Here is a 27,751-nt window from a genome sequence, read left to right on the forward strand (position 1 = left end):
CCCTCGCCCTCCCCCCCACTGCAGATATTTTACAACAGCATACCATGTCCAAGTTTTTTTTTGGCCCCCCCCAAAATATTTAAACTTTCATTGATGTTTTTATGAAGTGTTCTTTGCTCTACTATATAAAATAAGCACACTATGGGATATTTTTTTTTCTTACTTGGTCTACTTCCTGTTTTGGTAAGTTCCAGAATTTCATTGATCTTGATGGCATTTTTAAAATATTTTAGCAAATATATTTTATGTTTTAAAGCAGAGGTTTCAATTAGTTCTTTTCTCCATGAACATGATATTCATCCTCAAGAAAACATCCAGTCTATTCAATTTATCAGGTGAACTCATCACTATCATCCTTTGGGTGTGTGATGCTGACTAGATCTAAGAGAGAGCATGTTAATTATGGAATTAATTAGTAAGAGCTGGCTTTAAATGAGTTGAGTAGGTTCATTCATGAATATTTACAGTTGTTAGTTCTCATCTAAGAAATACTTTGAACCACATGAGATAAATCATACAGTTGGTGTTGTAGTTTGGACAGAAAAGCACTAAATTTTTTAACAGCTTGTATTTATTATTTACACCAAAGGGCTTGACCTGCCTGCTCACAGAACATCACCTTCTGGAGGTGGTGTCCCTTGCGTGGCCCCAGCTTCCCCAAAGCCCTCCAGTTGGGTTTAGGTGGCACTTCTAGTTTCTTCCACTTCTTTCAAAATATTTCGTGAGAAGATTGCCGGTGTTCTCTCTCTGGAGCTCTGGGCAAATCATTGGGTGGAACCATGTGAAAAATGGAAATTATTGAGTAGAACTAATATCATGTGGAAAATAGGAAATTGCCATGATTAGCCTACTTTGGGCCTAACCTTCAACCTCTCAGAACCCCAATTTCATCGGCTATAAAATGGGTATAGCAATTCCCACTGCACAGGATTTTCTGAGGATTATATGAGGGCATCTTATCATATCATTAGCACCCAGTAGGACTAACAATTATTTTATGAATGGGCAGATGGATGGATATATAGATAGATTGACAACTGGATGGACAGACGGATAGAAATGTTGCAGGGTCTTTGTCTTTATGGCATGAGGTGAAAATGGCTGAATGGATTCTCACTAAATTTGAAGGATGTGTTTGGATGGTCTTTCTTAAAATATAGGCTCTTTAACGTGGGCAAAATTCACTTAAGAGATGCTGGGGACATATTAGCCAGCCAGAGGTGAGCCTCCAGCCAGCTGGAGTGGCAGCTCTGCCTGTGAAAGCCCTGGCCACAGACACAGCCAGGTGTTCAGAACCAAGCCCCAGATCAGACAACGCAGGGCCAGGTTTTGGTGAGCCAAACTCCTTCTACACGGGCAACTCCAGGACCACAAGGGCATTTAACAATGATGATGAATCTCCCTGGCAAAAAGGGGCAGACAGCTAGTTAAAAAAAAATTTTTTTTCAGATCAGGGACAGGGTGATTTAAGATAGATTAGAATATCTTCCTACAAAATCATTCCAAATAAATAAATAAATAATCCTTTGCCTTCCCACATATTCATAATCTATTATGGTTGAATCTGTTTCCCCAGTGTTGAATTAGTCTGCTGCTTAGTTTCTCTTGAATCGTTAAGTTTAGGTGACTTTTCTAAGGAAACGCTGTAGCCTTTATTCAAATTCTCCCATCACTGGGGGTATAGGATGGCATTGCCAGTAATAAAAGGTCCAGGTAGATACATTTAATTCATCATCCCCCAAGTTTGAAAGTAAAAACTCATTAGGGGACTTATTGGAATAAGTCTGTGCTCACTTTTAATAAGATAAGCATTGTCACAGAGCTCAGGGGACCCCTGCTTGGTAACTTTTGACCTTTCTCCCAGTTATCGATCCCCTGGCAATCACCTGGCTTGTGACGCCAGGCAGCTAATTACAGCCACCAAGGGCAGCTTGGCAGTCATTTGTTGGCAGGTACAATAAGGCAATCACATTCCCGGACCCGTGTCTGTAGAAAAGGACCCAGTATTTTATTCCATCGTGGCCAGATCACCGAGGGATACAAACTGGCTTGCTCTTGTGTCACATTCTGACAGCAAAAAGTGATCACTAACCCTTGTGCAACAGTAGGTCCTTTTTAACAGCCCTAAGAATTTCTCTCCCCAAGTGCTTTTTTAAAAAGATCCATGATTTCAGCAACCTGGGTGCAATTTGTTATTAGTTATAAGTTAAAGGATGTGTAGCCCATTCCTCTCTCTTGCTAAATCTGTGCAGGTAGCATTAGGAAGTGTTTCTTGTTAAAGATGGCCTTGACTTGCACTGCTCCTTGCAGGTGGAGAACCAGAGCCACAGACCTTGTCCCAGGAGCCACTGCTGCGTCTCGCGGTGCCTGTGATATTTCTGACATGGCAACATGTGCTCACATTGAGAATCTCAGAATCAAAGATGCTTAGAATTGTTTTGCCTGTTTCCATCTCCCCCTCCGCAGGATACTTATAATCTACTATTGCCTGTTCGCAAATAGTCGTGCAAACTGAATCAAAAATTTAAGAATTATAAAGGGTGATGCAGGCTTAAATTTCAGTGTTATCTATGCCGTCCATTAGACCTGTTTGCACTTTGAAATGCCTTCCATCTCTCTGGATCCTGTCCCCTTACCTGGCCACTTTCTCATCCAGAGCCATCTCCAAGGTTTTTTCTAGGGCTTTCCATGTCGATCCTTGCCCTGGTGTCTTTCCTTCCTCCCCTCCAGCCTGGTTGCCAAACTGGCCTCCCTCAGCATCACGTGAGCCACCCGCTTTGTTCCACCCTCAGGAACCTCTGTGCTTCCCCAGTGTCAGCGTCAAGTCCAGACCCAGCTTCACGACACCCTGTGGCCCTTCCCTGCCACCGCGCCCCAGCCCTGTCTCTTTGGGACCCCCATTGGCCCTACTTCTTCCGGCACATCTTGGGAAATGCTCCGTGGTGCTTTCCTCCTGCCGTCTCATCGCCCTTTTCCCTGCCTATGTAGCCTTCACCTTCATCTCACTTCAGGGTATAGATGTTCCCTTCCCACAATACCTAGGGTGTTTATTTGCACAACCAAGAAACTCTGGGAAGAGTGTTCTGTGAGTCAGTCATGTCACATCAGTTGTAAGCCGTGTGCCATGTGTCATTTATATTCTCCATGAGCTCAAAAGGTAATAACCTCTGACTGAGGCTACGTAGAGGTTTCTAAAGCATTCTCTCCATTGCCCTCCTTGACCCTTGGGGCCCAAGGAGAATATAGCCTGGGACCAGTGTCCCTGTGACGTGCATATGTGATGTTTCACCGCAGTGGAGACTGTCTCTATTATCAACATGTGGGTGTGGGGAAGTCTGGAAGGCAAAAGAGGTAGAGGGATAGCAAAGGGAATTTCTAAACTGACATTTCTAAGCAGTCACCGTGGTGGGGTGAGAACAGTCAGAAATATCAGTTTACAAAGCAAATCACCCATATATTTTTCATCAAGTTCAGAGTCAGCTGTCAACGTCACTCAAATTTCCTGAAGTTAAAATGACAGCTGTCCTAGTCTCTGATCCCCGTGAGTCTGTTTTGAATTGAGAAAAACATTTCCTCTGAAATATTTCCACCCCCTGCTGGAGGAAGCCATTTCAGGCAGTGAGAAAGGAGGTGATATGGCACTGTCCCACAGAGGGAGCCACCTTGCTGCCTGGACCCTGGGCAGGGCCTATGAGTCCCTGGGTCGGATGCTTGACCGCTGTGCGGGTGTAAGCTATGGACCGTCAGCTCCAAACCCTGCCTCCCACCCTCTGCTCTGTGGTGATGGGGCTGACACTCCATCCACAAACCCCACTGCTCCTTGGCTAGCTGCCCCTTAGCTTCCACCAGTAGGGGGTGCTGCAGGGTCCAACAATTGTTGCTGGCCCTGGGCTGGGCACTCCTGTGACATCACCCCCTTCCCTGCCAATCAGGGAGGGGTCCTGCACATCAGCCCCGAACCCCCACTCACAGACGAGGGTCCTGGGGGTCTACAGGGCAAGTAACTTGCACCACACTGCCAGCTCTCAGCAGGGTCCGCATCTGAACTCAGGGCTTCAAACTATTCCCACAATACATGAAAATCACACGAATCTTTAGCTCCAAGTCATTTCACAGGTGATTGATTGTACCCTCTCCAGTGGTTTTTAATGACACCAGGTAGCACATGATTAAAAACAAGGGTTTTCCAGAGGCTTTGTTACCTTTAGAAGACAGCAGTTGAAGAACGGAAATCCATTCTTATTGCCTCTTAGTGTTTTGATTGTGGAGCAAATGGATCTAAAACTGAAAGCCCTGTTGTTCTCCAATGTTGAAGCATTTCATAGCTTTATCCTCCATAGATGGTGGTGCAAAATCATTCCCTCGTTTAAAATGTCCATTCAAGATACGTCATTAATAAAACTTAAGAATTTTGTACTGTTTTGTCTTCAGAATGTGGCCAGATATAAGCACAGTAAGATAAATTTTGCATAAATGGGTTCATTTAAATTTGCCAGTCCCTGATGTGTAAGTGAAAGGATTGAATCAATACAGTTTATTACTCTAAATTCTTGCTCCTTATGTCAAAAATACAGATAATAATTTGGCTCTGGAGTCACCATTTATACCAAATTAGCTATAAAAAATTGCCAGTTTGTTTTGTGTGACTCTTGGTTCTGGAGAGAGAGGGAGAGATCTAATTTGTCCATTCTCATCCTTCCTGGCAGCTCCAAACAACAGTATTTGTCAATTAACTTAAGACTAACATTTCAAACTTCCTAACTAAAGTAAATGTCAAAGATTATTCTGAGAGGGTGTGAGGGAGTAGGAACGGGCTGGCATTAGGAACAGGTCAGCCTGGGCTTGCATTTGAGCCCCACTCACTCCTAGCTGGGTGGCCCCAGAAAGATTGTATATGATCCCTGGCTCTGTTTTGTCATCTGTGAGTTGAGGTCTCCAGGGGGGTCCAGTGGGTTCATTGGCTACCAAAGGGCTTTGTAAGTGGCAGAGCATCACACCAACATCGGGGAGGTGTGCTTTTGTTGTTGTTGTTGTTGTTTGTTTGTTTGTTTTATCTATTTCATAAAGATTGTGTCTTTATTCTAGTGAGGTATAGAACTTGGGCTAATTATAATGTAACCTGACCATGATATGTTTTAGAATCCCCCGAAATCTGTAACACTCAGAACAATGGTTGAGTATTGTAGGAGCCAAGACTTAGTAGAGGGTTGAGGAGTGAGGAAGTACTTTTCTTACATCTGACTGAGGAGAGAGTAATGGATATGTAGGAGGCACTCCATAAAAATCAGCTGGATAGATGGATGGGTGGGTGAGTAGATGGATGGATGGATGGATGGGTAGGTGGGTAGATGTGTAGATGGGTGGATGGGTGAGTGGGTGGATGTGTAGACGGGTGGAAAGGTGGGTGGGTGGATGTGTGCATGGATGGGTGGATGGATGGTTGGGTGGATGGGTGGATGGATGGATGGGTGGGTGTGTGGATAGATGGATAGATGGATGGGTAGATGGATGGACAGATGGGTGGATGATGGGTGGATGGATGTGTGGGTAGGTGGGTGGGTGGGTGGATAGATGGGTATGTGCATGGATGTTTGGATAGGAGGGATAGATGCATAGATGGAAGGATGGATGGGTATGTGGTGGGTGGATGGATAGGCAGATGGATGAATGGCTGGACAGATGGCTCAATAATTAGAAGAAATAAGGAATTGAGGGAAGATGAACCTGGGCTCTGTGGTGTGGACAGGCTACTACATTGGGATCATATCTGGCCTCCTGATCTGGGGACCCACAATACAATTCTGCTTCACATTTGGATTGTGAGGAATATCTCTAGCTCTCTTTAAGTAAAACACAGAATGACTCTAAAAGATATATTTTCCTCATCTGGGCCATGTCTCCTGCCATTAATATAAAAATTGCTGATTTAATGGAGCTGCTTTTGATCTATCAAGAAAAGATGCATCTAATTCAATTTGGTTATTTTTCCAAGAGTAAGCGTCTTAATTTGCAAGAGAGTGATTCAATTATAATTTTAAGTAATACTGCAGTTACATTTTTAGTCATGAAGATAATATCGAGTGCCTCTATGAGACTCAAATGTGGAAAGCCCCAGAGAATTGTGTGAGTTGGGAATTTTATCCTTACAGCGTTCAAGGTTGTTTCTTTTACATGTAATGTGATGAGTATACTTTAGTCAGAATGGATGGCATAGTTGACAGGGAATTTTACATATGAAATATAAAATTAGACAGCTTTCATCTAAAGAATAAAGTAGAATAATTCCAGAACGTAGAGACATATAAAATCAAAGCATAATGCCAGATAAGCCCTGAAACTTAGAGGTACCAATCTCTCCCAGAACATCAACCAGTTGCATTCTCCTACCCCATAATGTTGACACCCCTTTTCATCATGAAGAAGTTAGAATGGTCATTGCCCAGATATCCTTAAGACTAAGAAAATGATCAAATGAGAGGGAGGCATTGTAACAGAGAAGTTAAGATTTAACAAATGATTATGACTACTCATAATATAGATATTTCTTTTAAGTTTCTACTGTATTAGAACAGCCAGAAGGAAATACCTGAAATTTTGGAACTGTAACCAATACTATACTTTGAAATTTGCTCTATAACAACCTGTTAAACTGTATTTTGAAATTTATCACTTTTCTGTATATGTTACATTTCACAACTTTAAAATGTTTAAAAAATAAAAATTAAGAGTGCTAGTCCAAGAAAAATGAAAACATGCACACTAAAAAAAAAAACAAAGCATGAATACCCATCATTTTTTGTCTACACATTTTCTTTTTAAAGCATGTGTAATCATGAGAGAATTTCTAATTCTGACCTTTGTTTCCACCAGGATTTGTTATTTTATTTCCTTCTGCATTACTCTTAAAAATTGAGACTGTTAGATACTCAAAGGTACCAACCTAAATGTATAAATGTTGACTCTGTTGCCCAAATGCCAGACTTAGATGTGACTGAATATCTTCTCTGCTCCAAGTTCAGAAGAAGACCAAACAAATCCCTCTCTTCCCTCCGCCGGGCCATCCTTGAGCCAGACTTAGAGTAGCTCATGGCGAAAGTTGCTTTCCCATGCCCGATGACTTGTGGGGTTATTGGCCAAGACGCTGCCCCGAGTCGAGTTGAACGAGGTGGGAAACACTGTGTGGAGGGAGTGGGAGCCACGCCCGGAAACACTGAGGGGTACCAAGGACGCGGGGTGCCAGGCCCTGAGAGGCAGGGGCACCACTGCAAGCCCAAGCTGGTGGGAGTGGGGGGATTTAATAAAGAAAGAGGGAGAGAGATGTGCACCAATAGGGCCCATGCATGACCCCACCCAGAAAAATGGGGAATTTACACACCCAGAGGGTTTCGTGCAACAGTCACTCACATCCCTGCTCTAACCCACGGGAGTTTCTCTTGCTGACGTGTCATCGCCATTGTTGACGCATTGGGTTTCATCACATTGGGTTTCATCGGCGGGAGGAGATGAACTTCTCTCTCTCCTAAAGTTATTGGTGGAGTGGGTGGGAGAGGGGCTTCCATTTCATCCTCCAGGTTTCCATTCAAAACCCCAACAAGTGGGTGAAATCGGGCCCCCTGTGAGCTGTGGCCACCCTGGTCTTTTCTCTTTGAGGGAATTCTGATCTTGAGAGGCAGGACCACAGCTGCAAGCTGTCGATTCGGACTGTGGGGCTGCAAGTCTAGGGCCCCCCATTTCCCATCTGGGCCCCTGGAGCAAATCCCTTTTCTTCTCTGCATGCCCATCAGTTTCCTCTCTGTACAAGGGGATAACAGCCCAAACTGCCCGCATGGTGTTTGGGATGATTAAACAAAATAAAGCCTAGAAAATGCTTGGCACGTGTGATCATTTTAGTTCGTGCTACTCTCTAAATATAACCTGCGATTGATGCCTGTCAGTAGAGGTGCCCTCGGCTGGGGCTAGTGCAGACTCTGTACAGTCTGATTCACCCGTGGTGGGAGAAGTTCCTAATGCCACAGACACCTCGCTGAAAGCTGCCAGAACAGGGACTCTGTCCTTTGGGGTGCATTCACGAAAGGGCGTGTTTTATACTGGGTGCGGCCGATTGTTAGTCGCCACCATGCTGAGCCTTATACTGGACCCCATTTATGGTTCCTTTCACCCTCCTTTGGTTTCATGACCGGCAGTTTCCCCTCCTCACCAGGGATCCTCGGCCCAGAGGGTTTCCACGGGAACCGATTAGAAAAACAGGATTGTTTTTCAACTCCTTTTGTGGGAAGAGCATCATCTCCTAGTCCACTTGAGCACCTAGACCTTCAACAACAGGAGTTATTTTTCACATAAAAAAATATATATTATTTTCTTTGCACCACCTAGAATGAAGATGAGCAGTGGTATGAAATCAGAATGCCCAGCACCCCCTGACAATTTTTGTGACCGGCCTTGAAAGCAAAATATAAAAATTTAGGTAACTTATGTCTACTTCCTGATAATCCTTTTCTTTGTGTGTTTTTTTTTTTTTAACCTAACGCTAAACCAGATGCTGGAGCAGATGGAAAAGAAGGTTAAGAAGTGCTTTTTGCCCTCCAGCTGCTGAAAACCACTTTCCCAATCACAACATTAATGACAGTGGTGTTTGCCACCGCTCCCCTGTCCATTTTTGGTTTGCACGGGGCCAGTGTCTCCTAACAGGTCTGCCCACACCTGCCGATGGAGCAGCTCTTGAAAATGCTTTGTTCCCTGCAAATCCATGCCCAGGTTCCAGTAGGTTTGCTAGCTAAACCCTGCATCCACTTACCGTAACTTTTGCCTAAATGAATCATTAGCTTGCACAAAAGGCTCATCGCACACTGTGTTTGATTGCCAAAAGTAAGTAGCTCTAATAAGTGGCAAGCATAGTTTTATCGCATCTGCTCACGAAGGAGCTTTGTGTTATTAGAATTCCCCCAAATTTCCAGATAGTTTCGATCAGAGTGGCAATTTCTTTTTCTGCTCTGATGTGCCTGTGGGGCGTATCGGGTTTCGAGTGTGGATCAGCAGCAATTGCATTTCTCTCTCAGGTGTGCTGTAAGGCCCTACTTTAACCATTAGAGCCGGGTCTGAAGAGGCCAGAGGGGCATCACACGGCCCCCTGCACGTGGAGCTGCTTTCCGTGGTTGCTAGGTCACTTTCATTCGGTAAACCCCTAACTTTTCTTGGAGTCTTTTCTTATCATCTGATAATCTGGTATTAAAATGAGTATCTTCCTGGAAAACTCAGATGCCTTTAAGCCATTATAATTATTTTATAGAAATACAGCAATTAGTTTCTGTTTTCATGTATATTCATATTTATCATCTTTAAATACACAGAAGGAAAAACTTCAATATAGTTCGAACTCTGTAAAAGGTCATGAAAATAAAATATTTCCCCAAAACTGTTTTCAGAAATGGAAAATGAAGAAAATTTATACAGAGCTTGGTGCAAATATCTTAGATCCCAAAATTGGTACCATATCTGAGCCCAGGCAGACTTCTTTTCAGTCTAGGGGAGGTTTATGGACAGGATTGAGAATATTTCAGTGGCCTGATGACCAGAATGTCTGCCTTAAAAGACTTTTTTGGCCCATGTCAGTTTTGCTTTCTTATTGTCTATCGTATATCATCCTGATCCTCTTTTATTTTTAGAATCAACTTAGATATAAATTAATGTGTAGGTCAAATGGAAGTGCTTTTTGCCTTCAAAATCAGAGTGGCTAAAGAGTTAATATTGGATAATTCAATTCAAGTTATGTTGCATTAAATGATACCTGGAAAACATTTTATTTAATGATATATTTTCTCTTAAGGTAGTGAGAATAAAGTTAGAGTTTAAAATCCATATATATTGCTATTAATTATCAACTCTTTTATTTTTATGCCTCAGAGGATTCAAAACCTTTAAAGACAGTTCTGCATTTCTAATTGTCTTCCATTTAGTTATAACTTCCATCGATACTAAATGTCAACAAAATATCAGCAGTGGTAATTTCTATAATTAAAGTTGAGAGTACATTTTTTTTAGCTCCTAGCATACCACAGCTTTAGGATGAGTGAAGTTCTGTGAAACAGAAGCAGTTCAAGTGACATTGACTCCCTTCCTCCCAGAAAATCAAGTTATTGGCATAAGTATGGCAGAACTCTTAAGTTTTCTATTGTTCATATTGATTTGTCACTTCTTCTGTCATTTTCATCAGCAAAGTAGCCTGTTGAATCTTTTCTCACTCGATTTGACAGCACTTTCTCTAGACTTGAAATAGGCCGAATGACTAATTTTCTTGTCACTTATATTTTTACCGATGTGAGACTTTGGGCGACAGTGTCACCGAGCCTTTTCTCACTTGGTGATTTGCTGAAGCTGAGGTGCACCGGGAGAACTGGAGAAGATGGAAATGGAAAAAGCTGTAATTAAGGACATGCTCCTTCACACATCGATCCCCTGGGAAGAGCAGATTTGAACCTTTCTAATAAAAATATAGGCCAATCCATTGCACACTCGGAGCATTTCAAATTCTAAGAAGGGAGGCCTTCAGTTTCCTACTCCATAAGGGCATAGAAATAGGAGACCTTCTCCAAAAGTCTGTAATCTAATAGCCTTAAGAAAATCTATTTTTCACCATTTCCATTTGCTTTTATCATTTCCTCAGAATTATTCTTAAACATGGTTAGGAGGATATTTTCTTCTCTTTTAGCAGTAGGGGACTGTTTTCCTCTCCAGAACTGTATCATTAGGGTTTGAAACCTAATCTAATAGCTTATACCTCCATGTATTTAGTTTCCTTTTCCAAAATATCCATTTTATTTGGTTACATTGTTTAGTAAAGCCATCCTCTTTATCCCTTACCAGGCTATGACATTTACTTTGAATGACTCATTTATTTGGGGTCTTTAACAGTTGTATAATTTAAATTTGCATTATATTGAAATGCAAAGAAAATCTTTGGGAAAAGAATGTATGGCTTTAGGATGTAATCGGCATCTGCCTGCCTTGATTATTATGGAATTGCAGCCTTTTGATTGGAGTTATTAAATGTCAACCGAACATATCTGTGGAACACTCACTGGGTGGCAGGTAATGGGGACGATGTGAAGGATACAGAGGGGCTTGGGAGCTGAGACTGCACAGCCATGTGCTCTTCCAGAAATGGCTTTCGTGAATTTACTCACCCCCTCCCCACCCCCATCCCTCCTCCATCTCCCTTTCCTGCTTTTCTACTTTTGCCCACCCTCTGGGGGTGGGAGAGGAGTCCCCAGTATTGTGGTCCCTTTTCTCCTCCAAGATCTTCTCCAAACCTATGACTCCAGCTTTTTCTTTCCAGCTCTGATGTGTCCCAGTCATCACCTCCCTGATATTTTCCCACCGATGTCCCCCCAGGCCCTTCAGACTCCGACCAGCCCGGCCTACCTGCTCTGCCCCTCTGTCTGTCTGCATGATCCTCCTCTCGCTCACAGACACTGAGCACCCAAGCCCAGCTGGGGCGGCTTCCAGGGTGCCTCTCAAATCTGGCAGCCCCTCCTCCTTCCCTGACCCATGTCGCCTCTCGATTTCCCGCTAGCTTCTCTTCTGGTCTCTCCCTAACAGGCTCTTCCCCACAATCACCCCCTCCCATTCCCGCCAAGAACAGATGAGGCCTGGCCATGCGCCTACCCCAACCCCTGCAGCGACCCCAACTGCTCCGCACCGAGGTTGCCTCTCCCCACAGTCACAACCCCTTTGCTGTCTGACCAAGGGGCCCTCCACCCACCCCGGGACTCACGCCCCTCAGTGTAGCTAAAGCACTTTGTCCACTCAGTCCATGGCCTCATACTTGAGGGGATTTGTCTGTCTTTCCAGACAACTTGTGAATGCTCTGAGGGACAGGACGGTCTCTTTGTCCTCTTTGTCCCTCCAGCCCCTGGAAAAGCCCCTGGCACGTGGCCTGCTCCTCTGTAGGTGGCTTCCATGAATGAATGAACCAGCAGCCCTGAGGCGCGACGCTCTGCCAGGCCCCCTTTCCACCTGTTCTGTCCTGTGATCAGTGAGCGCCTTTCCTTCAGAAGGCCCTCCCCCAGTACACAGTGTGTACCGCGTACCACTAGGCGGTTGTAGGTGGTTTTTTAAGATATAGTTCACAGACCATAAAACTCGCTCTTTTAAAGTGTACGACACAGCACCACCATCCAATTCCACAACATTTTCATCACCCCAAAAAGAAGCCCTGTACCCATTAGTAGTTACTCCCCATCCCTCCTTGCCCCCCAGTTCCTGGCAACCACTAATTTCTTTTCTGCCTCTGAATTTGCTTATTCTAGGTACTTTGTGTGAGATCATGCAATATTTTTGTATGTGGGTCTGGCTTCTCAATACAATGCCTTCAAGGTTCATCCACATTGTGGCGTATACCAGGACTTCATTCGTTTTCATGTCTGAATTATATTCCGTTGTATGGATATACCACATTTTGTTTATCCATTCATCCATTGATGGGCATTTGAGCTGTTTCTACTTCTTGGCTATTGTGAACAATGCTGCTGTGAACAACTACGTACGAGTTCTGGGTGGACGTATATTTTGAATTCTGTTTGTTGTATACCTGGGAATGGATATTGCTGGATCATGTGTTTAACTTTTTGAGAAACTGCCAAACTTTTTTCCACAGTGATTGCAGCATTTTACATTCCCACCAACAGTGCATGAGGGCTCCAGTTTCTCCACATTCTTGTCAACTTTTATTATTGTCTGCTCTTGTCCTTTTGATAGTAACCATCTTAGTGGATGCAAAGTAGTATCTCATAGTGGTTTTGATTTCCATTTCCCTGTGACTAATGATGTTGAGGGTCTTTTCATGTGTTTATGGGCCATTTGGGTATCATTGTTGGAGAAATGTCTATTCATATCCTTGGTCCATATTCTGATTGGATTATCTGTCTTTTTATTTTTAACTTTTCAACAATGCTAGAGCCTTATCAGATATACAATTTACAAATATTATCCTGCCATTCTGTGGGTTGATATTTCACTTGGTGTCCTTTGAAGCATAAACATTTTTAATTTTGACAAAGTCCAAGTTATCTATTTTTCTTTGGTCACTTCTGCTTTGAGTCTCATATCTAAGCCCAGTAGGCATTTTAAGGCTTTATCCTTTGATTACTGTTCAAAACACTGCCCCCAAAGTGAAAACGTGTTATTTTCCTCTGCATCATCTATTTCAAAAGCTACCAATATTAGGGACTGATAGAAGAAATCGGCTTATTAATTTCCTAGATTTGTGACATATTCTTAGCCATTCCTGCTCTGAACTCAGACCCCCTGCCATCATTGCTTCATCTGTTTGCTAGATTTGATTCAGAGTAGCAGCCCTTTTAAGTAATCTCATTTTTACAAGGTTTCTACGTGCCGAGTATCTGTCCCTGGGTGAGGGACGTGCCCACCCTCCCTGTCTGTAATGTCTTATTCTCTGTGTCACTTACACAGGCTTCCGGCCCCCCTACCCCTACACCTGCATCTCTCCATTTCCTCTTCCTTCCAAGTCCATATCATCCAGCCCTACCCTTTGCTCTGTCACCACAGCTCTTCATAATTACTCCCAAGACCATTCTTGTGGTTCCAGTCATCTCAGATCTGCAGGTAGCTTTCTTACTTTTTCCACTTGTCCATAATATGTATCCCATTCACTTACGGAAATGTGCAAAGAATAAGTGTAAAATATCAAGACATGTTAACAAGCCCATGGATTGAACGTACAGATGCAAGTCAGCACTGACCTCTTCAAGACTCAAGGACACGCCAGACTCTCCTCAAGTGGCAGATCTCTTAGGGGTGATCTGAACACGTAGGTGAGATCATGTTGCTTCCTTGCCTCCAACAATTCCAGCCCCCCATGACCAGCCCCCACCCAACTTTCATCTATACCTCCTGTCACCCCATAGTTCTGGTCTCCTTTCACCTCCCAGAACACCCAAACCCCTTCCAGCTCATGCTGCTCTGTGTGCCCTGAAATGCTCTTAGGCACTGCACCCCCTTAGCGCCCCTCCCACCTGCTGAGCTCCTTCCCTGCCTCATCTCCAGGGGAGACATCCCTAACCATCTTACCCTCTTCCCTTCCCAGCTCTGATGTAACCACAGGGGCCTTATCCTGTGGACGTGGCCATGGACCAGTTTCCTGTCCGCCTCCCCGTTAGAAGGCAGGTTTGACGAAGGTGAGGGCAGCACTACCTTGCTCCCCGGTCACACGCCCTCCCTGCACATGTAGGTGCTCAGACATGTTTCTTGAATGAATGAACACTTGAGTGAAGGTGGCTTTGCACTTTGAAAAAGGCAAAGTCACTTGAGATCAGGTTTTCTAAGAAGAGTAGGATAATATGTGGAAAGCATATACATAGGCCCAGGGATATGTCTAATTCAGCCCATTTTGTCTTCCTTGATGCGTGGTGATTCTAACAAGCACAGTTTTGTAGCAGTGTATTGTTTTCCGGAGCAGTACCTCCACCCCATTGACTGGCATTTGTGCCCGTGTTTGACTTGAACTCTTCAAATCCCATCTGTCAGCGTTCTCCGCAATTTTCTGAAAATTTTTAGCTCTAACATTCTGGTCGATTTCTGGAACTAAAAGGCCCTAAAAATAGTACTGCCTCTTCTCTGCTTTCTCTGTGTCCAAGTCAAATGGATTTTATCATCATTACTTCTAACAACCAAACTTACACCTTTTAGATCAATCTTTGGCTCCAGGAAGCTCATTCTGTCCTTCCAATGGGTAAGACAAGGTCCATTTGATGAGTGCTGCATTTCCTTCTCACCAGATTGCTTATTTTCGTTATGAAATATTTTATACACGGTAGGAAATACATAACAGAAAATCTCTAATAGTAATAAAGCAGATGTCACTGGACCTGCACCTCCCCTGCAGACTGACCAATATAACTGAGACCTTCCCATGTGCCAGCTACTCCCCAACCCAGAGATAGTCCCTGGTTATCACCCCCTTGCTCTTCTTTATGATTTTACTACATCCCTAAGTGGATCCCTAAGTGATATGTTTCATTTTGCCTGTTTTAAAATTGATATAAATAGAATTGCACTGTCGGTATTTTTCAGTGGCAACTTTTTTAGTAGAGCATTGTTTTAAATTCTACCCATGTTGGTATACGTACCTGTAGTTCATCTCTTTTCACTGATGTATAGTATTCCGTCTCATGACTACGTTTATCAGTGGAAGGGAAAATGGCTTGTTTCTCTTCTTCCTTTTCACTATTGTTTAGAGAATGTTACAAACATTCTTGAGCAAGCACACGTGTGTAAGAGTTCACATACCTGGGAGTGAAATTGCTGGCCCATGAACTTTGTGCATCTGGCCTTCCCTAGATGTCAGATGTCAACCTGCCCAAATTGCCCTCCTGAGAAGTCGGGTCAGTGGCTCCGACCAGCAGGCTGAGAGTTCCTGTGTGCTGCATCCTCACTGACCTTGACATTATTAACTTTTTTGTGGGTTTGTGTGTGTATGCTTTGCCAACCTGGTGTATATAAAATATCTCATTGTGGTTCTAATTTGCATTTCTCTGATTATTAATGATGTTGAGCATTTTAATGACATTACAGCTAATTTTCTAGAAACGCTTATAATTCTCTTTTGCCCATTTTTCTAGTAGGTTATTTGTATTTTTATTATTGATTTGTAGTGGTTCTTTATATATCCTGACACTAACCCTTGGTCAGTTATACATGTTGCAGATGCCTTCTCCCACTTTTGTTTTATTTTGGCCTCATTTCTTTACGTTTTTATGGTATTTTGGTGAACAGTAGTTCTTAATTTGAATGTGGCCAGATGTACCAGTCTTCTCCTTTATGGTTCGTGTTTGTTGTTTCTTATTTAATAAATCTTTTCATGCCCGAGGGTCATAAAGATTTTGCCCCCACACTTTCATCTACAAGTTTTGTATTGCTTATTTTTTTAATCTATGCAAAATTTTACTTTAAGTTGAAAACTCTCTAACCCCTCCTTAAAAGTTGCCTTTGCTTCGAGTGTATCTAGCAGTGTCATAGCCTAAAGCAATGGATGCAAATTCTAAGGGTTCATTTATCCACTCAGCAAATTATTTTTGGAACATGCTTATAGGCCCCGTAGTGTAAGTGACGTAAGGATGACCCTGGCTCATACAGTGTCCTCAAGGTACAGCAGGCTGTGTGGTGTCCTCCAAAGATAAGTCCACCTCCTAATCACCAGAACCTGAGAACTTTCCCTTATGTGGAAAAAGAGTCTTTGCAGATGTAATTAAGGATCTTGAGACGAGAAGACTATCCTGGGTTTTCCAGATGGGCCCTACATCAAATGACAAGTGTCTGTGTAAGTAGCACACAGCGAAGGGGACGCCATGTAACCAGAGAGGCAGAGATTGGAGTGACGCGCCAGAGCAGGGACCCTGCCAGCCCGTGGGAGTGAGAAGAGACGAGGAAGGAGGTTCTCCTTTAGCCTCTGGAGGAAGCGTAGCCCAGCTGCCACTTAGATTTTAGACTTTGGGCCTCCAGAACAGTGAGAGAATAAATTTCTGCTCTTTTCAGCCATCTAGTTTGTGGTCGTTTGTTATAGCAGCTGCAGAAAATTAATGCAAAGAAGTTTAAGATGGCACCATCATGGGCAGTAATTATAGTCAGAGGTTCTCAACCTCTTCTCCACCCTAATATACTCAAGGGATACAACGAATAATGGAGGCCAGCAAAACTCGGGGGTGCCAGAACTTTTCAAAGAGGGCATGTGGTGGGCTAAAACCTCCCAGACAGTTCCGAAACATAGCCTCCCTACTTTGTGGTTAGGGCATCTGCAGAGTGTGAGAATGGCTGGCTCTGGGTTTCCCGGTGCCAGCAATGAGGAGGCACATGAGTTAGGACAGACAGCTAGGGACAGCAGGTATGGCAACTGGTAGAGAAAACACAACACACCGACGTCCTGAGGAGGCCTGTGTCCACTCTTGGGAGTTTAGAGAAGGTCCAGGCAAGAAGAATTTTAATAAGGACTGGGAAAAAAAGAGAACCTGCAATATAGCCTCTTTCAAATAATTGTGGTTTGTTTTTTCCCTTGATAAGGGGCTATATATGTTATTCCAGGAGAGAAGATTGACAAAAATGCTAAGCAACAATCAACACACTGCCTGAATAAGTAAAAAGAAATTAAAATGAGGTCATTGGTTTTCTTCTGTATTTTATACAGGCAGTGTGGTTTGTGGGTATATATGCAGCCTAAACATACATACTGTGGTTTAAATTGCAAGTCCATTTGTATAGCCCAAGTAGTTAAGTCAAATAATTGGAGTTTAGTTTCAAACCTTGCACAAGAGCTCAAACTTAACCCTATGATTTCAAGATCTTAGCTGGAAGCAGTAAAGGTTAGAAATCCAAGGTTCTGGTCACATTCCACCACTGAGCAGCTGTAACTCGAGGAAGTCACATGAACACAGAGTCTCTATTTCCTTATCAGCACAGGTCTCACCCCAGCTCAGGATGATCCAGCTAAAGAGAGGTTTGCTTGTCGTGAAGCCTGTCACAGAGGTCACTGATACAGGGGATTTCTCCTTGCTAACACACCGAGTGCTTTCTGATGGCACCGTGAGCCCCCATTTAGGGGAGCAGGCCATCAACATCTGTCATACTTCATGCATGTTACACAATTTACTCCTCTAGGCAGCCCCAAGATGTCATTGTCCCCATTTTACACTCAAGAAAACTGAGGTGAGGGGCACTGGAGCAACTTGCCTGGGTTCCCCAGCTGGGTAGAATCCATCCTAAGTTGATCTTATGCCAAAAAGCAAGCTCCCTTCTGACTATCATGCTGCTGCTGCCGTTTTTAAAAAATAATAATCAGGATAAATTTGGGGGACAGGTTTGGATGCTCAGGCTATTGCAATCCAGGCAAATGGCCTTGGTCTTGGAGATTTTTGATAAAATGCAACCAGTGAAGATACACAGCTTCTTCATTCAAGTGGAGAAATATTAGTAATTGATAACACATGTGAAAATATAGGCAGGGCAGGTCACTAAAAGAACTCAAAAATATCCTGAACTCAAAATGGGCTTCCCATTAGCAATTTGACGTTCTCTGAATTGAGTAATCAAAAGGGGAAAAAATGTTCTTTAAACAAGTACTAGATTGTGTGCTGTTTTTAATGAGATAGTGATTCAAAGCAGAATATAAGTTTCACCTCCATGAGTAGATTTTCTAAGAGAGCAAAAGGGCAATGGCTTAGAATTCCAATAGGATCTTGGATTTGTGACCAGGTGCCTCTTTAGCCAGCTTCTTTCAGTCAAAGTCACTGATCACCTACTGACGGGCTTTCTTCACATTTTAACGTGTCTTACTACGTGAGGAGAACCTTAAAAGCCTTTTTTTTGTCTGGTGTCTAAATGCCTTTTTATACAAAGCAATGAGCACTGAAGCCCTTAGGATGTTGGGTAAGAAAATGTCAGATGATACTGCTCCCAATTGCCCTTGCATGTGGTACTGCCTACACATTCAGTTCAGATTCAAGAGCTACATTTTTTAAGGCTACTAAAAGAAATGGTTTTTGGCTCCAGTGAGCTCATTGGCTGTTTCTAACTGCTGCCAGAATTGTGGCAATGTTTGTTTTCTCTTTGTCATGGTGCTTACATGCCCTGGCTTGGGCCACGAGTGAAAACGAGTTTGATGATCTCCAGGTCTCACCCCAGTCCTAATGGATGTTTGTCTAAATGACAACACCCAGTTTAGCGCTGCTAACACTGGAGGGGCGGGGACCAACCCAAAGGGATGGGGGCGGATGGGTAGTGTGTGCTACATGTGACATCAGGGACACAGATGGCGAGATCAGAATCCTTCTATGAAGCAAACACTTCCTCTGCTTGTATCCACAATTGGAAGCACTTTTTTGTTCTCTGTCTCCTGAAGGGCCTTATATTTAGGAATTAGACCATCAATATTCATTGCATCAACATTGTGAATGTGATTAATCCTACTGAATGGTATGCTTGGGGGTGGCTGAGATGGGAAAGTTCATGTATGGGTGTTTATAGTGTATATAGTGGATGAGATGGAAAAGTATATGTTTCCACTATTTAAAAAAAAATAAAAGAGCAACGAAAGAGATACTGACAATTAAATGTAATACATGATCCTGGACTGGATCTAATAATGGAGGAGAAAATGCCCTAAAGAACATATGAGAAAATTGGAATATAGACTGTAAGCTTTTTATCAATGTTAAATTTCTTGAACTTGATAACTGCACTTAGGGTGGTTACATAAGTGAATATCCGTGTTCTTGGGAAAAGCACGTGGGAGTATTAAGTGTTCAAGGAGCATGATGTGTGCAACCTGCTCTTAGATGTTTAGAAGATAGATAGATAGAATATGTTAATGGCAAGTGTGGCAAAATTGGTGGATCTGGGTATCACAGGGGGTTATGTCAGAATTCTCTGTATGAGTTTTATATTAATTTTGCAACTGTCCTGGGAGATTGCAAAATAAAAAAAATTAAAGAAAAAAATGTTCACAAATCAGAGAACCTCAAAACTCTAAATGCAGTGCTGGATTTCTCTGAGGAGCTCAGGTTTCTTAGTCTTGACAAGAACAAGGCATGACAACTGGCTAGTGTCATCTGGGATGAGGATTACAGAATGGCTGCCATCTGAGGTCAGTTTACATGGGATCATACATGGCTTCCCTTTATAGGCTTGCCTGTAAACTCGATTGACATGGCAGGTCCCCTCTTCTGGATATGTGGGTATTTCGCAACATGGGCCACATTTCTGTTTTGTTCGCCATTGTCCTGAGCGCTCTGTGTGGTAGCATTGGACACGACGGTTCCTTTCAGGAAACAGCAGGACAACACTCGGCAGAGCCTGACAGGTCTTCAGGGGGACGTGTCTGCCCTCACCCAGGCCCACAAGCAGACTGCGAGCTGAAACGGGGAGCTGTGAATTGAGCGCACGCCGGCCATGGCAGCCGAAGGCTCAGGTGGTTGTCAGCCGTAAGTTTAGCTCAGCTTTTTGAGTAATTTGTCACGCCTCACTCGGCCCCTGCTGGGCCAGCACGTGCCAGCTTAGTGTCAGAGTGCCTGTTCGCCAGACGGCCACTCAGGCCTGATGTCCTGCTGTCCCCAGACCAGCGGCTTGCTGGGGCCATGCGTGCAGGGCCGAGCCACGGCGACAGCCAAGTGCTGTGCAGAATGAGTGTGTTCATAATGAGACGTGAATGGCATTAGTGGGTCCCTCCAGAATTGGGCCGAGCAGCCGCCTCTCGCTGGAAGTTTGGCAGCCGGTTCATTAGGGCCAGTCACCAGGAGTGCAGCCAGCAGTCGAGAAGCCAACGCGGGCTCCTGCTGCCGAGGCCTGGGGCCGTCGTGACCATCCACACGCAAGGGCAGGCGTCCTCAGAGGGGCCACGTCAGAAAATCCACACTCATTTCTCCTTTGTAAAGTTGCACGGAGCAGGCTCAGAGAGAAATGCTGGACTCGCACTGTTCAGCAGAGCTTTCTGGAATAATGTGCTGTCCAGCCACATGTGCCTTTTGAGTGCTTGAAATATAGCTAGTGGGGCAGAGGAACTGAGTTTTTAATGTTTTTATTTTAATTAATTTAAATTTAAATAGACAAATGTGGCTGATGGCAGCTGCCTTGGACAGCGCGGCCCCAGGATGCCTCTGGTCTCCTCGTGGCGAGAAAAGCGTCTTCTGGAATATAATTAAAGGAGTCAGGAAAAAGAGCCCACATTTAGGAATCGGCGTACAGACTTTGCCAAAAGAACATAGAAAAGCATTGTCCTGTTTTTAAAACGTGCCATGCTCTATCGAGAGCTAATTGTAAGGGCATACGTGTCCAACTTACATTTTGCAACAGGCCGTTTTGAAAAGACAGCTATAAAATACAGTAAAATACAGTGAGAGAGCATGCCTTTCCCTTTCTGGAGCTGCCAGTGATGATTTGATGGTGATCAGCACTCCCTGTGTTCCCGAAGGATCAGCGTGTTTTTCAGAATAACTAAAACACATTTTTTAACTTTTACACTGATAATGAGGGAGGGGAAAATGAGACGTCAGGCCGACTTCTCCGAGTGTTAATTCATAAAGTCGTATGCGCGGCGCCTCCATCCGTTGTCGAACTGTTCTGACGTTATCCTGTTATTGGAAGTGCATGATTCACCTTCCGGGGAAACAGAAGCCACACACAAAAGGAGAAGATTTGCTTTCTGCCCTGTGAAAGGCTGCCACACGCAGGGGGCCTATTAAGGCAGCTGGAAAGTTGCTTCAGCGTGTTACGCTTGTAAGTTTTATTGGTGACTGGTTTTTGATTATACATTTGAATGCTGTGTGTTCCAGACTGCAGTTTTAATTAAAAGGCAATAGTCTTTTTTTTTTTTTATTATTGCATGTGCACTCTTTGCTAGATTCTCCCACGTAGTCATTCTTATTTCTGATGCTCGTTAGCTTATCTTGGTTAGAGGGTCTGACACCCACTGAGTACACCTGCCTGACTCTCTTTCCAGCAATGTGCATTTCCTTATTTTTTAAAAGTGTGCATACAGTTCTGTCACCAATTCTGCTCGAAGTGTTGCTCGTGATGTGATGTCAATAGGCTGGGAAGAGTGTCTTATCCCCTGAAAGATGAAGTGAAGATCCAACAATGTAATGCAGTTGTCAGCAGAGACAGACACCAAATTGCAATGGCTCTGTTTTGTTTGTTGAAATCAACCTTAATCTCTTTTGACATGTTCTGTAACTCTTGGTTTGCTTATTTTTCAGTAAGGACCTGAGTGTTGAATACAATTGAAGTCTGAGAGAAACATAGGTCTCAAAAATCATAATTGTATTATTAACTATGACTAATATTTAATTTTCTAGCAGGACGCTAAAGAACTAGCAAGACACTTTTTTTCACACAAAGATAACAGTTGCATACCTGTCTTAAAGTGAACTGTGTCACTGTTTGTCTATCTTTTTGCACACATGCTTGTTTCCTTAACCGACTTCTGTAGCTACGAAGAGCGAGCTCTATATCTTGAAGCAATAATTCAGAATCACCGCGAAGTGGTGACATTCGAGGATTTCGCAGCCCAAGTCTTTTCTCCCTCTCCCAGCTACTCCCTCAGTGGATCGGGTGAGTGTCTACATTATTCTCTCCCCATGCGCTTAAGATGCATTCGAGCAGCAGATGTACACCTGTTTTTCACAGATAAATGCTTGCAAATTTAAGAAAAGCATTCTCCCTCTGAATCAACTAATGAATATCAAAAGGAATGGTGACATTCATTTTAATTTGTTTTGCATCTGAGCTGTTCACTCGGTCCTTTTCTTCAGCTATCCTGTTAACCTCCGAATCTAGTGAGGTTAATGAACTTTTTCTCAGTAATGTGCTCCGATTCATTCAGGAGTGTGGGCTTCTTGCTGAGCTGGGAATATGTTGTTTAAAAGTGATGCCCCAATCAGTGCTTACTTATCAAAAAAGAGTTCCTCACAGTTGAAGCCGTTGCCGCTAATGCTAAATGGAGATTATGCTGCCCAGATACCAGGGTCAGGGATTAATGCAGAAGCATAAGGACGGTGTCCCCAGCCAGTTGTTACCGAGGTGCGGCAGGAGTGCTCCCTGTCGAGTGTTCTGTGTGCTTGTGACAAACCCAGCCAGTGGCACCTGGCGTGGGACCTGCCTGGAAATAGCAAACCGTCATTTTCATTCATTAAACCAATGGAAAATTTCAAAAATGCCCATGAATTTCCTCACTTTTACGCTTTTACTTTCTTTATATTTCCAATCTGAAAAAAAACAAAAAACTTGTACTGCCACTTAAACTGATTGTATTATTACTGTGTTTTTTTTCCCCAAGACTGAAATTATTACTTGTAGTTTCTGCAGGTAATTACAGATTAATTGCCTTTCAGAGAGGAAATGGGATATTTCGTCCATGCATGTTGAAATTTCTCATTGGGAGGCTTCCTTCTTCCACTAGGTTAGACACAACTGTTACAGCACTTAATAGATTTCTAACCTGCATCGATTTGTCTCGGAATACCTCTTCACCTCCCCTCTTCTGACTTGTTAACAAATATCTTACACGTAAAGGGGAAAAAACTAAATTCAGTGAAATAAATCATTTACAAATACAATCAGCCATGCATCATTGTTTAGCATCGCTGGCTGCAGTCCTTGCTCTCCGAGCTTTGTTGGGAGATAAGCGGGAGACTTGCGCACTTGTCCGGGGAGCCAGGAGCTGCAGGCAGAAGGCTGGGGAGATAAGCAGGCTGGCAGGGGTACGTGGTGCCCCGCAATTTCCATAATCGCGCCCCTGCTTCCTGGTGAGGCGTCGAGAAACACAAGCATGGCCTCTATTGATCTTTGTTGAACTGGAATACTAAACAACACGAGAGAAGCTTATAACTTAAGGCTTTGATTAATGTTTCTTACATTAAAATAGTAGAACAGCTGTGAATTGAATTCTTTTATACACGCTGCCAACATTCTAACAACAGCAACACAAAATCAGTTTCAAGGGAAATGAAGATTTCCTACCCAGGCTGGCTTAGAGGTTTAAAAATCATTTCTGATTTTTTTTTTTAGGTGAAAGAACATGAAGGATCGGTGGCACAGCTAATTTTTTTAAAGAACCCCCATTCAGCTTTTGCCCATCCTCAAGAGGACTTGATTTTTCAGTGCAGGATTTTTTTTTTTAACTCTTTTGAGAAAGCTTTATTGTTTCTTAAAATTAAAAAAATAAATGAATAGCATTACTTAAGTAACTGTTACATTCTTAAGGTTCTTGATTAAGGTGTTAATTGAAAGAAATGTGGAACAACTTTATTTTCTATGTCTATTTTAGCCTCTATATAAATGAATTGGATTTTTTCCAAAAGTCCATAATTATATAAACAAACTCTAATCAGTGTGTAGGTAGCATTGTAAGCAAGACTATGAGTGATTTGAGTTTTTAGGGCCTGTGAGTAGGGTTGGGTTGTTAAGAGGCTTCTTGGAGAAGGTTTAGAGAAGTCACTTAAAGGAATAAAGCTCCCTGCAGCACAAAGGGATGAGAAAGCCAATGCGGAACATCAAGACAAATGCCACTCCTTCCTCTTTCCAAATTATTAACATCAGCATCACATTTAATAATGCTTATGATTCAGGGTATTCGGTATTAAGTGATGAAATTTTTCATACACATATCACCAACCCACGAGTGCAAATTTCATTCTGGGCATGATGACCTATTTTACTGCTTTGCTTATCTGCCCCTAACAATGATTAGGAAGGAACTAGAAATGAACTTGATTTGAACTGAAATTTGGGGCAGGACAACAAAGTAGAGCATTTCAGCCACATATTTCCTCCCATTTTCAGAACCATATCCTCATTTACATACCGGTTTTGCTTTTGAGGAATCCCTACCCTGTCTGTTACTACTTTTATAGATGAAAACATTTTTCACTTATGCACAGTATTTTTTATTTTCTTGGGACAAGTGCAATCAAACCAGATGAGCCAGCCAGCTTAAACTAAGAAATTGAGGCAAAGCCTGCTCTTCCAGGCAACAACTCCACTGGAAAAATTGACCCTGAGTGGCCTCAGCTCCTGCAGTGCACTCAGGACCCAATCAGACCACCTCTGGCCATCAGTGTCATCAAAGCGGGGCCTTGGGTTCCCTGCTCAATACATATGCATGGACTGAGGAACCAGGGCTCTGAGATTTGCTTTGTAACCTCACACCAAGGGGCTTCAGCATCCATGCAGAGGGCGAGCTAACCTTAGCACTGCATCCCCTCCACGCTGTACTTGGAGCACCAAATCAGAAGGCTGCAAGTCACCACTTCTTAGAGAAAGACTCCCTCTACCAGCCTGAAAGTGCCAGCTAAACATAAGAGAGGCGCTGGGCAGGTGTGAGCTGGGCCCAAAGATGCATTGTCGGCACACACCCTCTGCCTCAAGCTGTCCCTGCCCGAGTGCCATGGCTTGCCCACCCACGGCAGCCCTAAAGGGGCAGGTGGGCCAAGGAAACACCCTCCTTATGCCCAGGCACTGTCCACCCCAGCTGAGGATGCAAGGCCTTTGTTGGTAGGCTAATACGGGGGGCACCCAGCTTTTCAAAGAGCCTTAAAAAATAGAACAAAATTATTTTTCCCATTAGAAAATGTTATTTTGATAGAGCATCTACTTCGTATCAATTCCATCCATTATTTGGATAATGCCCTGTGTATAATGGGTATTTAAGCTGTGTTTTTTAACCTAGCTTTGTAATTTACCTTCTTCACTGATTCCTTCAGTTTTTGACCAGCAATATCTTAAAAAGGTAGCCAGTGTTAAAATATTGACTGCATTTAATACATCTATGTATCCACATCTATATTCATATCCATCTATCTGTCTATAAGGAGATTGTATCTATATCTGGAGAGAGAGAGAGAGTATGAGCGGGAAGGAGGGAGAAGAGCCTAAGTATGTGTTTTCAAGCACATCACCAAGGAAAGGGGGCAGCAGAGAGGCCCTTAAAGGGTTAACTGGATGGCACCCTGGCTGCTGGGAGGGGCTGATGTAATCACTGCAGCCCACAGCCAAGTGCATCTGTTCACCATGAGGTCATTCTTCTGCATGCTAATGATTTGGAAAATCAAGTCTAATGTTTGACATTATTGGAAGGGATAGACATAGTCTAATCTTTACTTTTTGGAAGCCGTTCCTACAGAACGAAAGGAGGAAAAAAGAAACTTCAGCTTGGACTTGAGATTTTTCCCAGAACTGCTTTAAAGACTGCATCTGGACCTTAAAAATCTTAGCGGAAGCCACTTGTGTCTGTTGACAAACGAATCCCCAAATCACAGTGCAGTAGCAGATGGCAATTCGTTAGTCGATGGCTATAGGTGTGTCTCATCTAATACCTAATTTTAAGACTTCCCACATACTTGGGTCAGAAGTTGATAAAGATGGAATTTTTTTTATCTGCAAAGAATGTCTGACCCCAAGTTACTTGAGTGACCCTGCAGGAAACCCTACTTACCTGCGTTTGCTGAAGATGCCAACACTGTTTACAGGTCATTTCTACTTTCGTGTTGCTGTAGAGAGCCAGCAGAGGGAGCACAATCTTTGTTTGTTAGCCCTACCTGAACCCCGCTTTTGATTTCTTCAAGATATGGTCAGGAACATTTCCTCCTTCAATAGACAGGTTTGTAACAGACTCCAGGAGAAGCAAGTGGGAGAAGAGTCCTGATGGGCCACCATCAGAGGATGCTACTTTTAAAGTAGATCATGCTGCTGCTGCATTTAAGAGAACTACAAACATTCTTCCTTCACGCTCAGGAAGTGCAAGGGTACCTGCTTGGAAAGGATTATTATGTGCACCTACATAATAGAAAAGGCTTTTCACCTTTTTCCTCCAAAAAAATCATTATGTAAAGTTCACAGATGCTTTCCCTGAAGTCCCTGACTGATCATTGTGTCATTTGGGTGACCAACAAAATCTCATAAAACTGCAGACGGAAAACCGGCATGCTGCACATCGGCCCCATGGCAGATCTGTGGTGTAGATGCCGCACAGACTACTCACACAGCTCGCCAGGTGGAGGCCCGGAGGGTTCCGGTGTTCGCCTGCTAGGACCCTGCTCTATGCATGGTGGTCATCTGTGCCAGGATGTTGCAAGACCCGATGGGGTGGTCTCGTTGGCTGTTTCACTGGGCAGTCAGAATGAAGGTGATCCCCAGAAACAGCACATGGCAGATCCTCAAAGGGCTCAGTAAGGATTAAATAAGTGAACGCATGCAAAGAGCTAAGAACAGTGCCTGGCACTTACAAAGTCCTTGACTAAGGCTCCCTGTGTTATCAGTACAGTCCTCTGGCCCTTCAGCCTGTCTTCTTTCTGTCCTCCACGTTGACCTTCCTCTCTCCTCTGCATGCAGCAGCGCCCCACTGGTCACTGTAGCTCACAGAAGGGGCACTGCCAGCCGGAGTGAGCAGTGACCCATGGAAAGTACTAGCTGACCCTGTTGGGGTGATGGCCCAATAAATCATTCTTAATGTGAGTCGAAGACCAGGGTTAAATTTCAGAACTCCATTCAGGTAATCCACAGGTGCTCCTCAAATACAAGTTTTCTTGGTAATTCTCTACTCAAGAACACACATCTTCGTCACTCAGCAGCCTCACACAGGCATTTTCCCTCCTCACAATCCCGTCCAAACCTTCCCTCTCACATAACCCTCTCAATTCTGATCCCTTTAACTTTAAAAAAAAAAAAAAAAAAAAAATTGAAGAACCATTCTCCTTTAAAGGATGAGAAACCAAAGATCTGAAGTTTTTAAACCACCTGTAACCTCATCAGCTAAACCCAGGGTGCTTAATTCCAGCTGCACTTGTGAAGCTGGAAAAAGGACAGATACGAAAAGTGGGCCAGTCATAAACAGTCCAACCAGAACTGGGGTGAGGGAGGCGGAGGGGTCCAGAGCATGGTTTACCCACACCCTGGATAACTGAACCTTGATTCGAGATGCTTTTGCAAATGGTAGTGAGGCTTTTAAAGAGAATTCTTGATCTCCGTACTCTGTGCCACATTTTGCCTCACACTGATTCATCCTTCTGCCTCTTAAAACTCATTCACTCTCTTCAGTGGCAGCTCTGGAAGAGTGAAGACAGAGGTGAGACAAACATTTGTTCCATTTGATCAGCTTGATGCCCCCTGTTAAGTGTCACCAGTCCCGTGCCCTCTCCAAGTTGGTCCTCCTTTCCCCTGCAGCTGTGAGCGAGGGACGGAGCAGGGCCCTGGAGAC

General features: G+C 43.5%; 1 protein-coding gene across 5 annotated transcripts in view; it reads left to right on the forward strand.

Annotated features, from left to right (window-relative positions):
- RALGAPA2 (Ral GTPase activating protein catalytic subunit alpha 2) overlaps positions 1 to 27,751 on the forward strand; it is a 323,126-nt gene that overhangs the window by 275,871 nt on the left and 19,504 nt on the right. For 4 of the 5 annotated variants that reach the window (XM_037811965.1, XM_037811963.1, XM_037811968.1 and 1 more), the window contains 2 exons: positions 21,989 to 22,110; positions 23,566 to 23,744. In XM_037811965.1, the coding sequence (XP_037667893.1) occupies positions 21,989 to 22,110; positions 23,566 to 23,579 (136 nt within the window). In that variant the 3' untranslated portion in view covers positions 23,580 to 23,744. Of the gene's footprint in view, positions 1 to 21,988; positions 22,111 to 23,565; positions 23,745 to 27,751 lie in introns of those variants that run through there. The other variant, XM_037811964.1, reaches the window with a different exon arrangement.

This window comes from Choloepus didactylus, chromosome 19 (genome assembly GCF_015220235.1).
Source record: "Choloepus didactylus isolate mChoDid1 chromosome 19, mChoDid1.pri, whole genome shotgun sequence".
Classification (NCBI taxonomy): domain Eukaryota; kingdom Metazoa; phylum Chordata; class Mammalia; order Pilosa; family Megalonychidae; genus Choloepus; species Choloepus didactylus.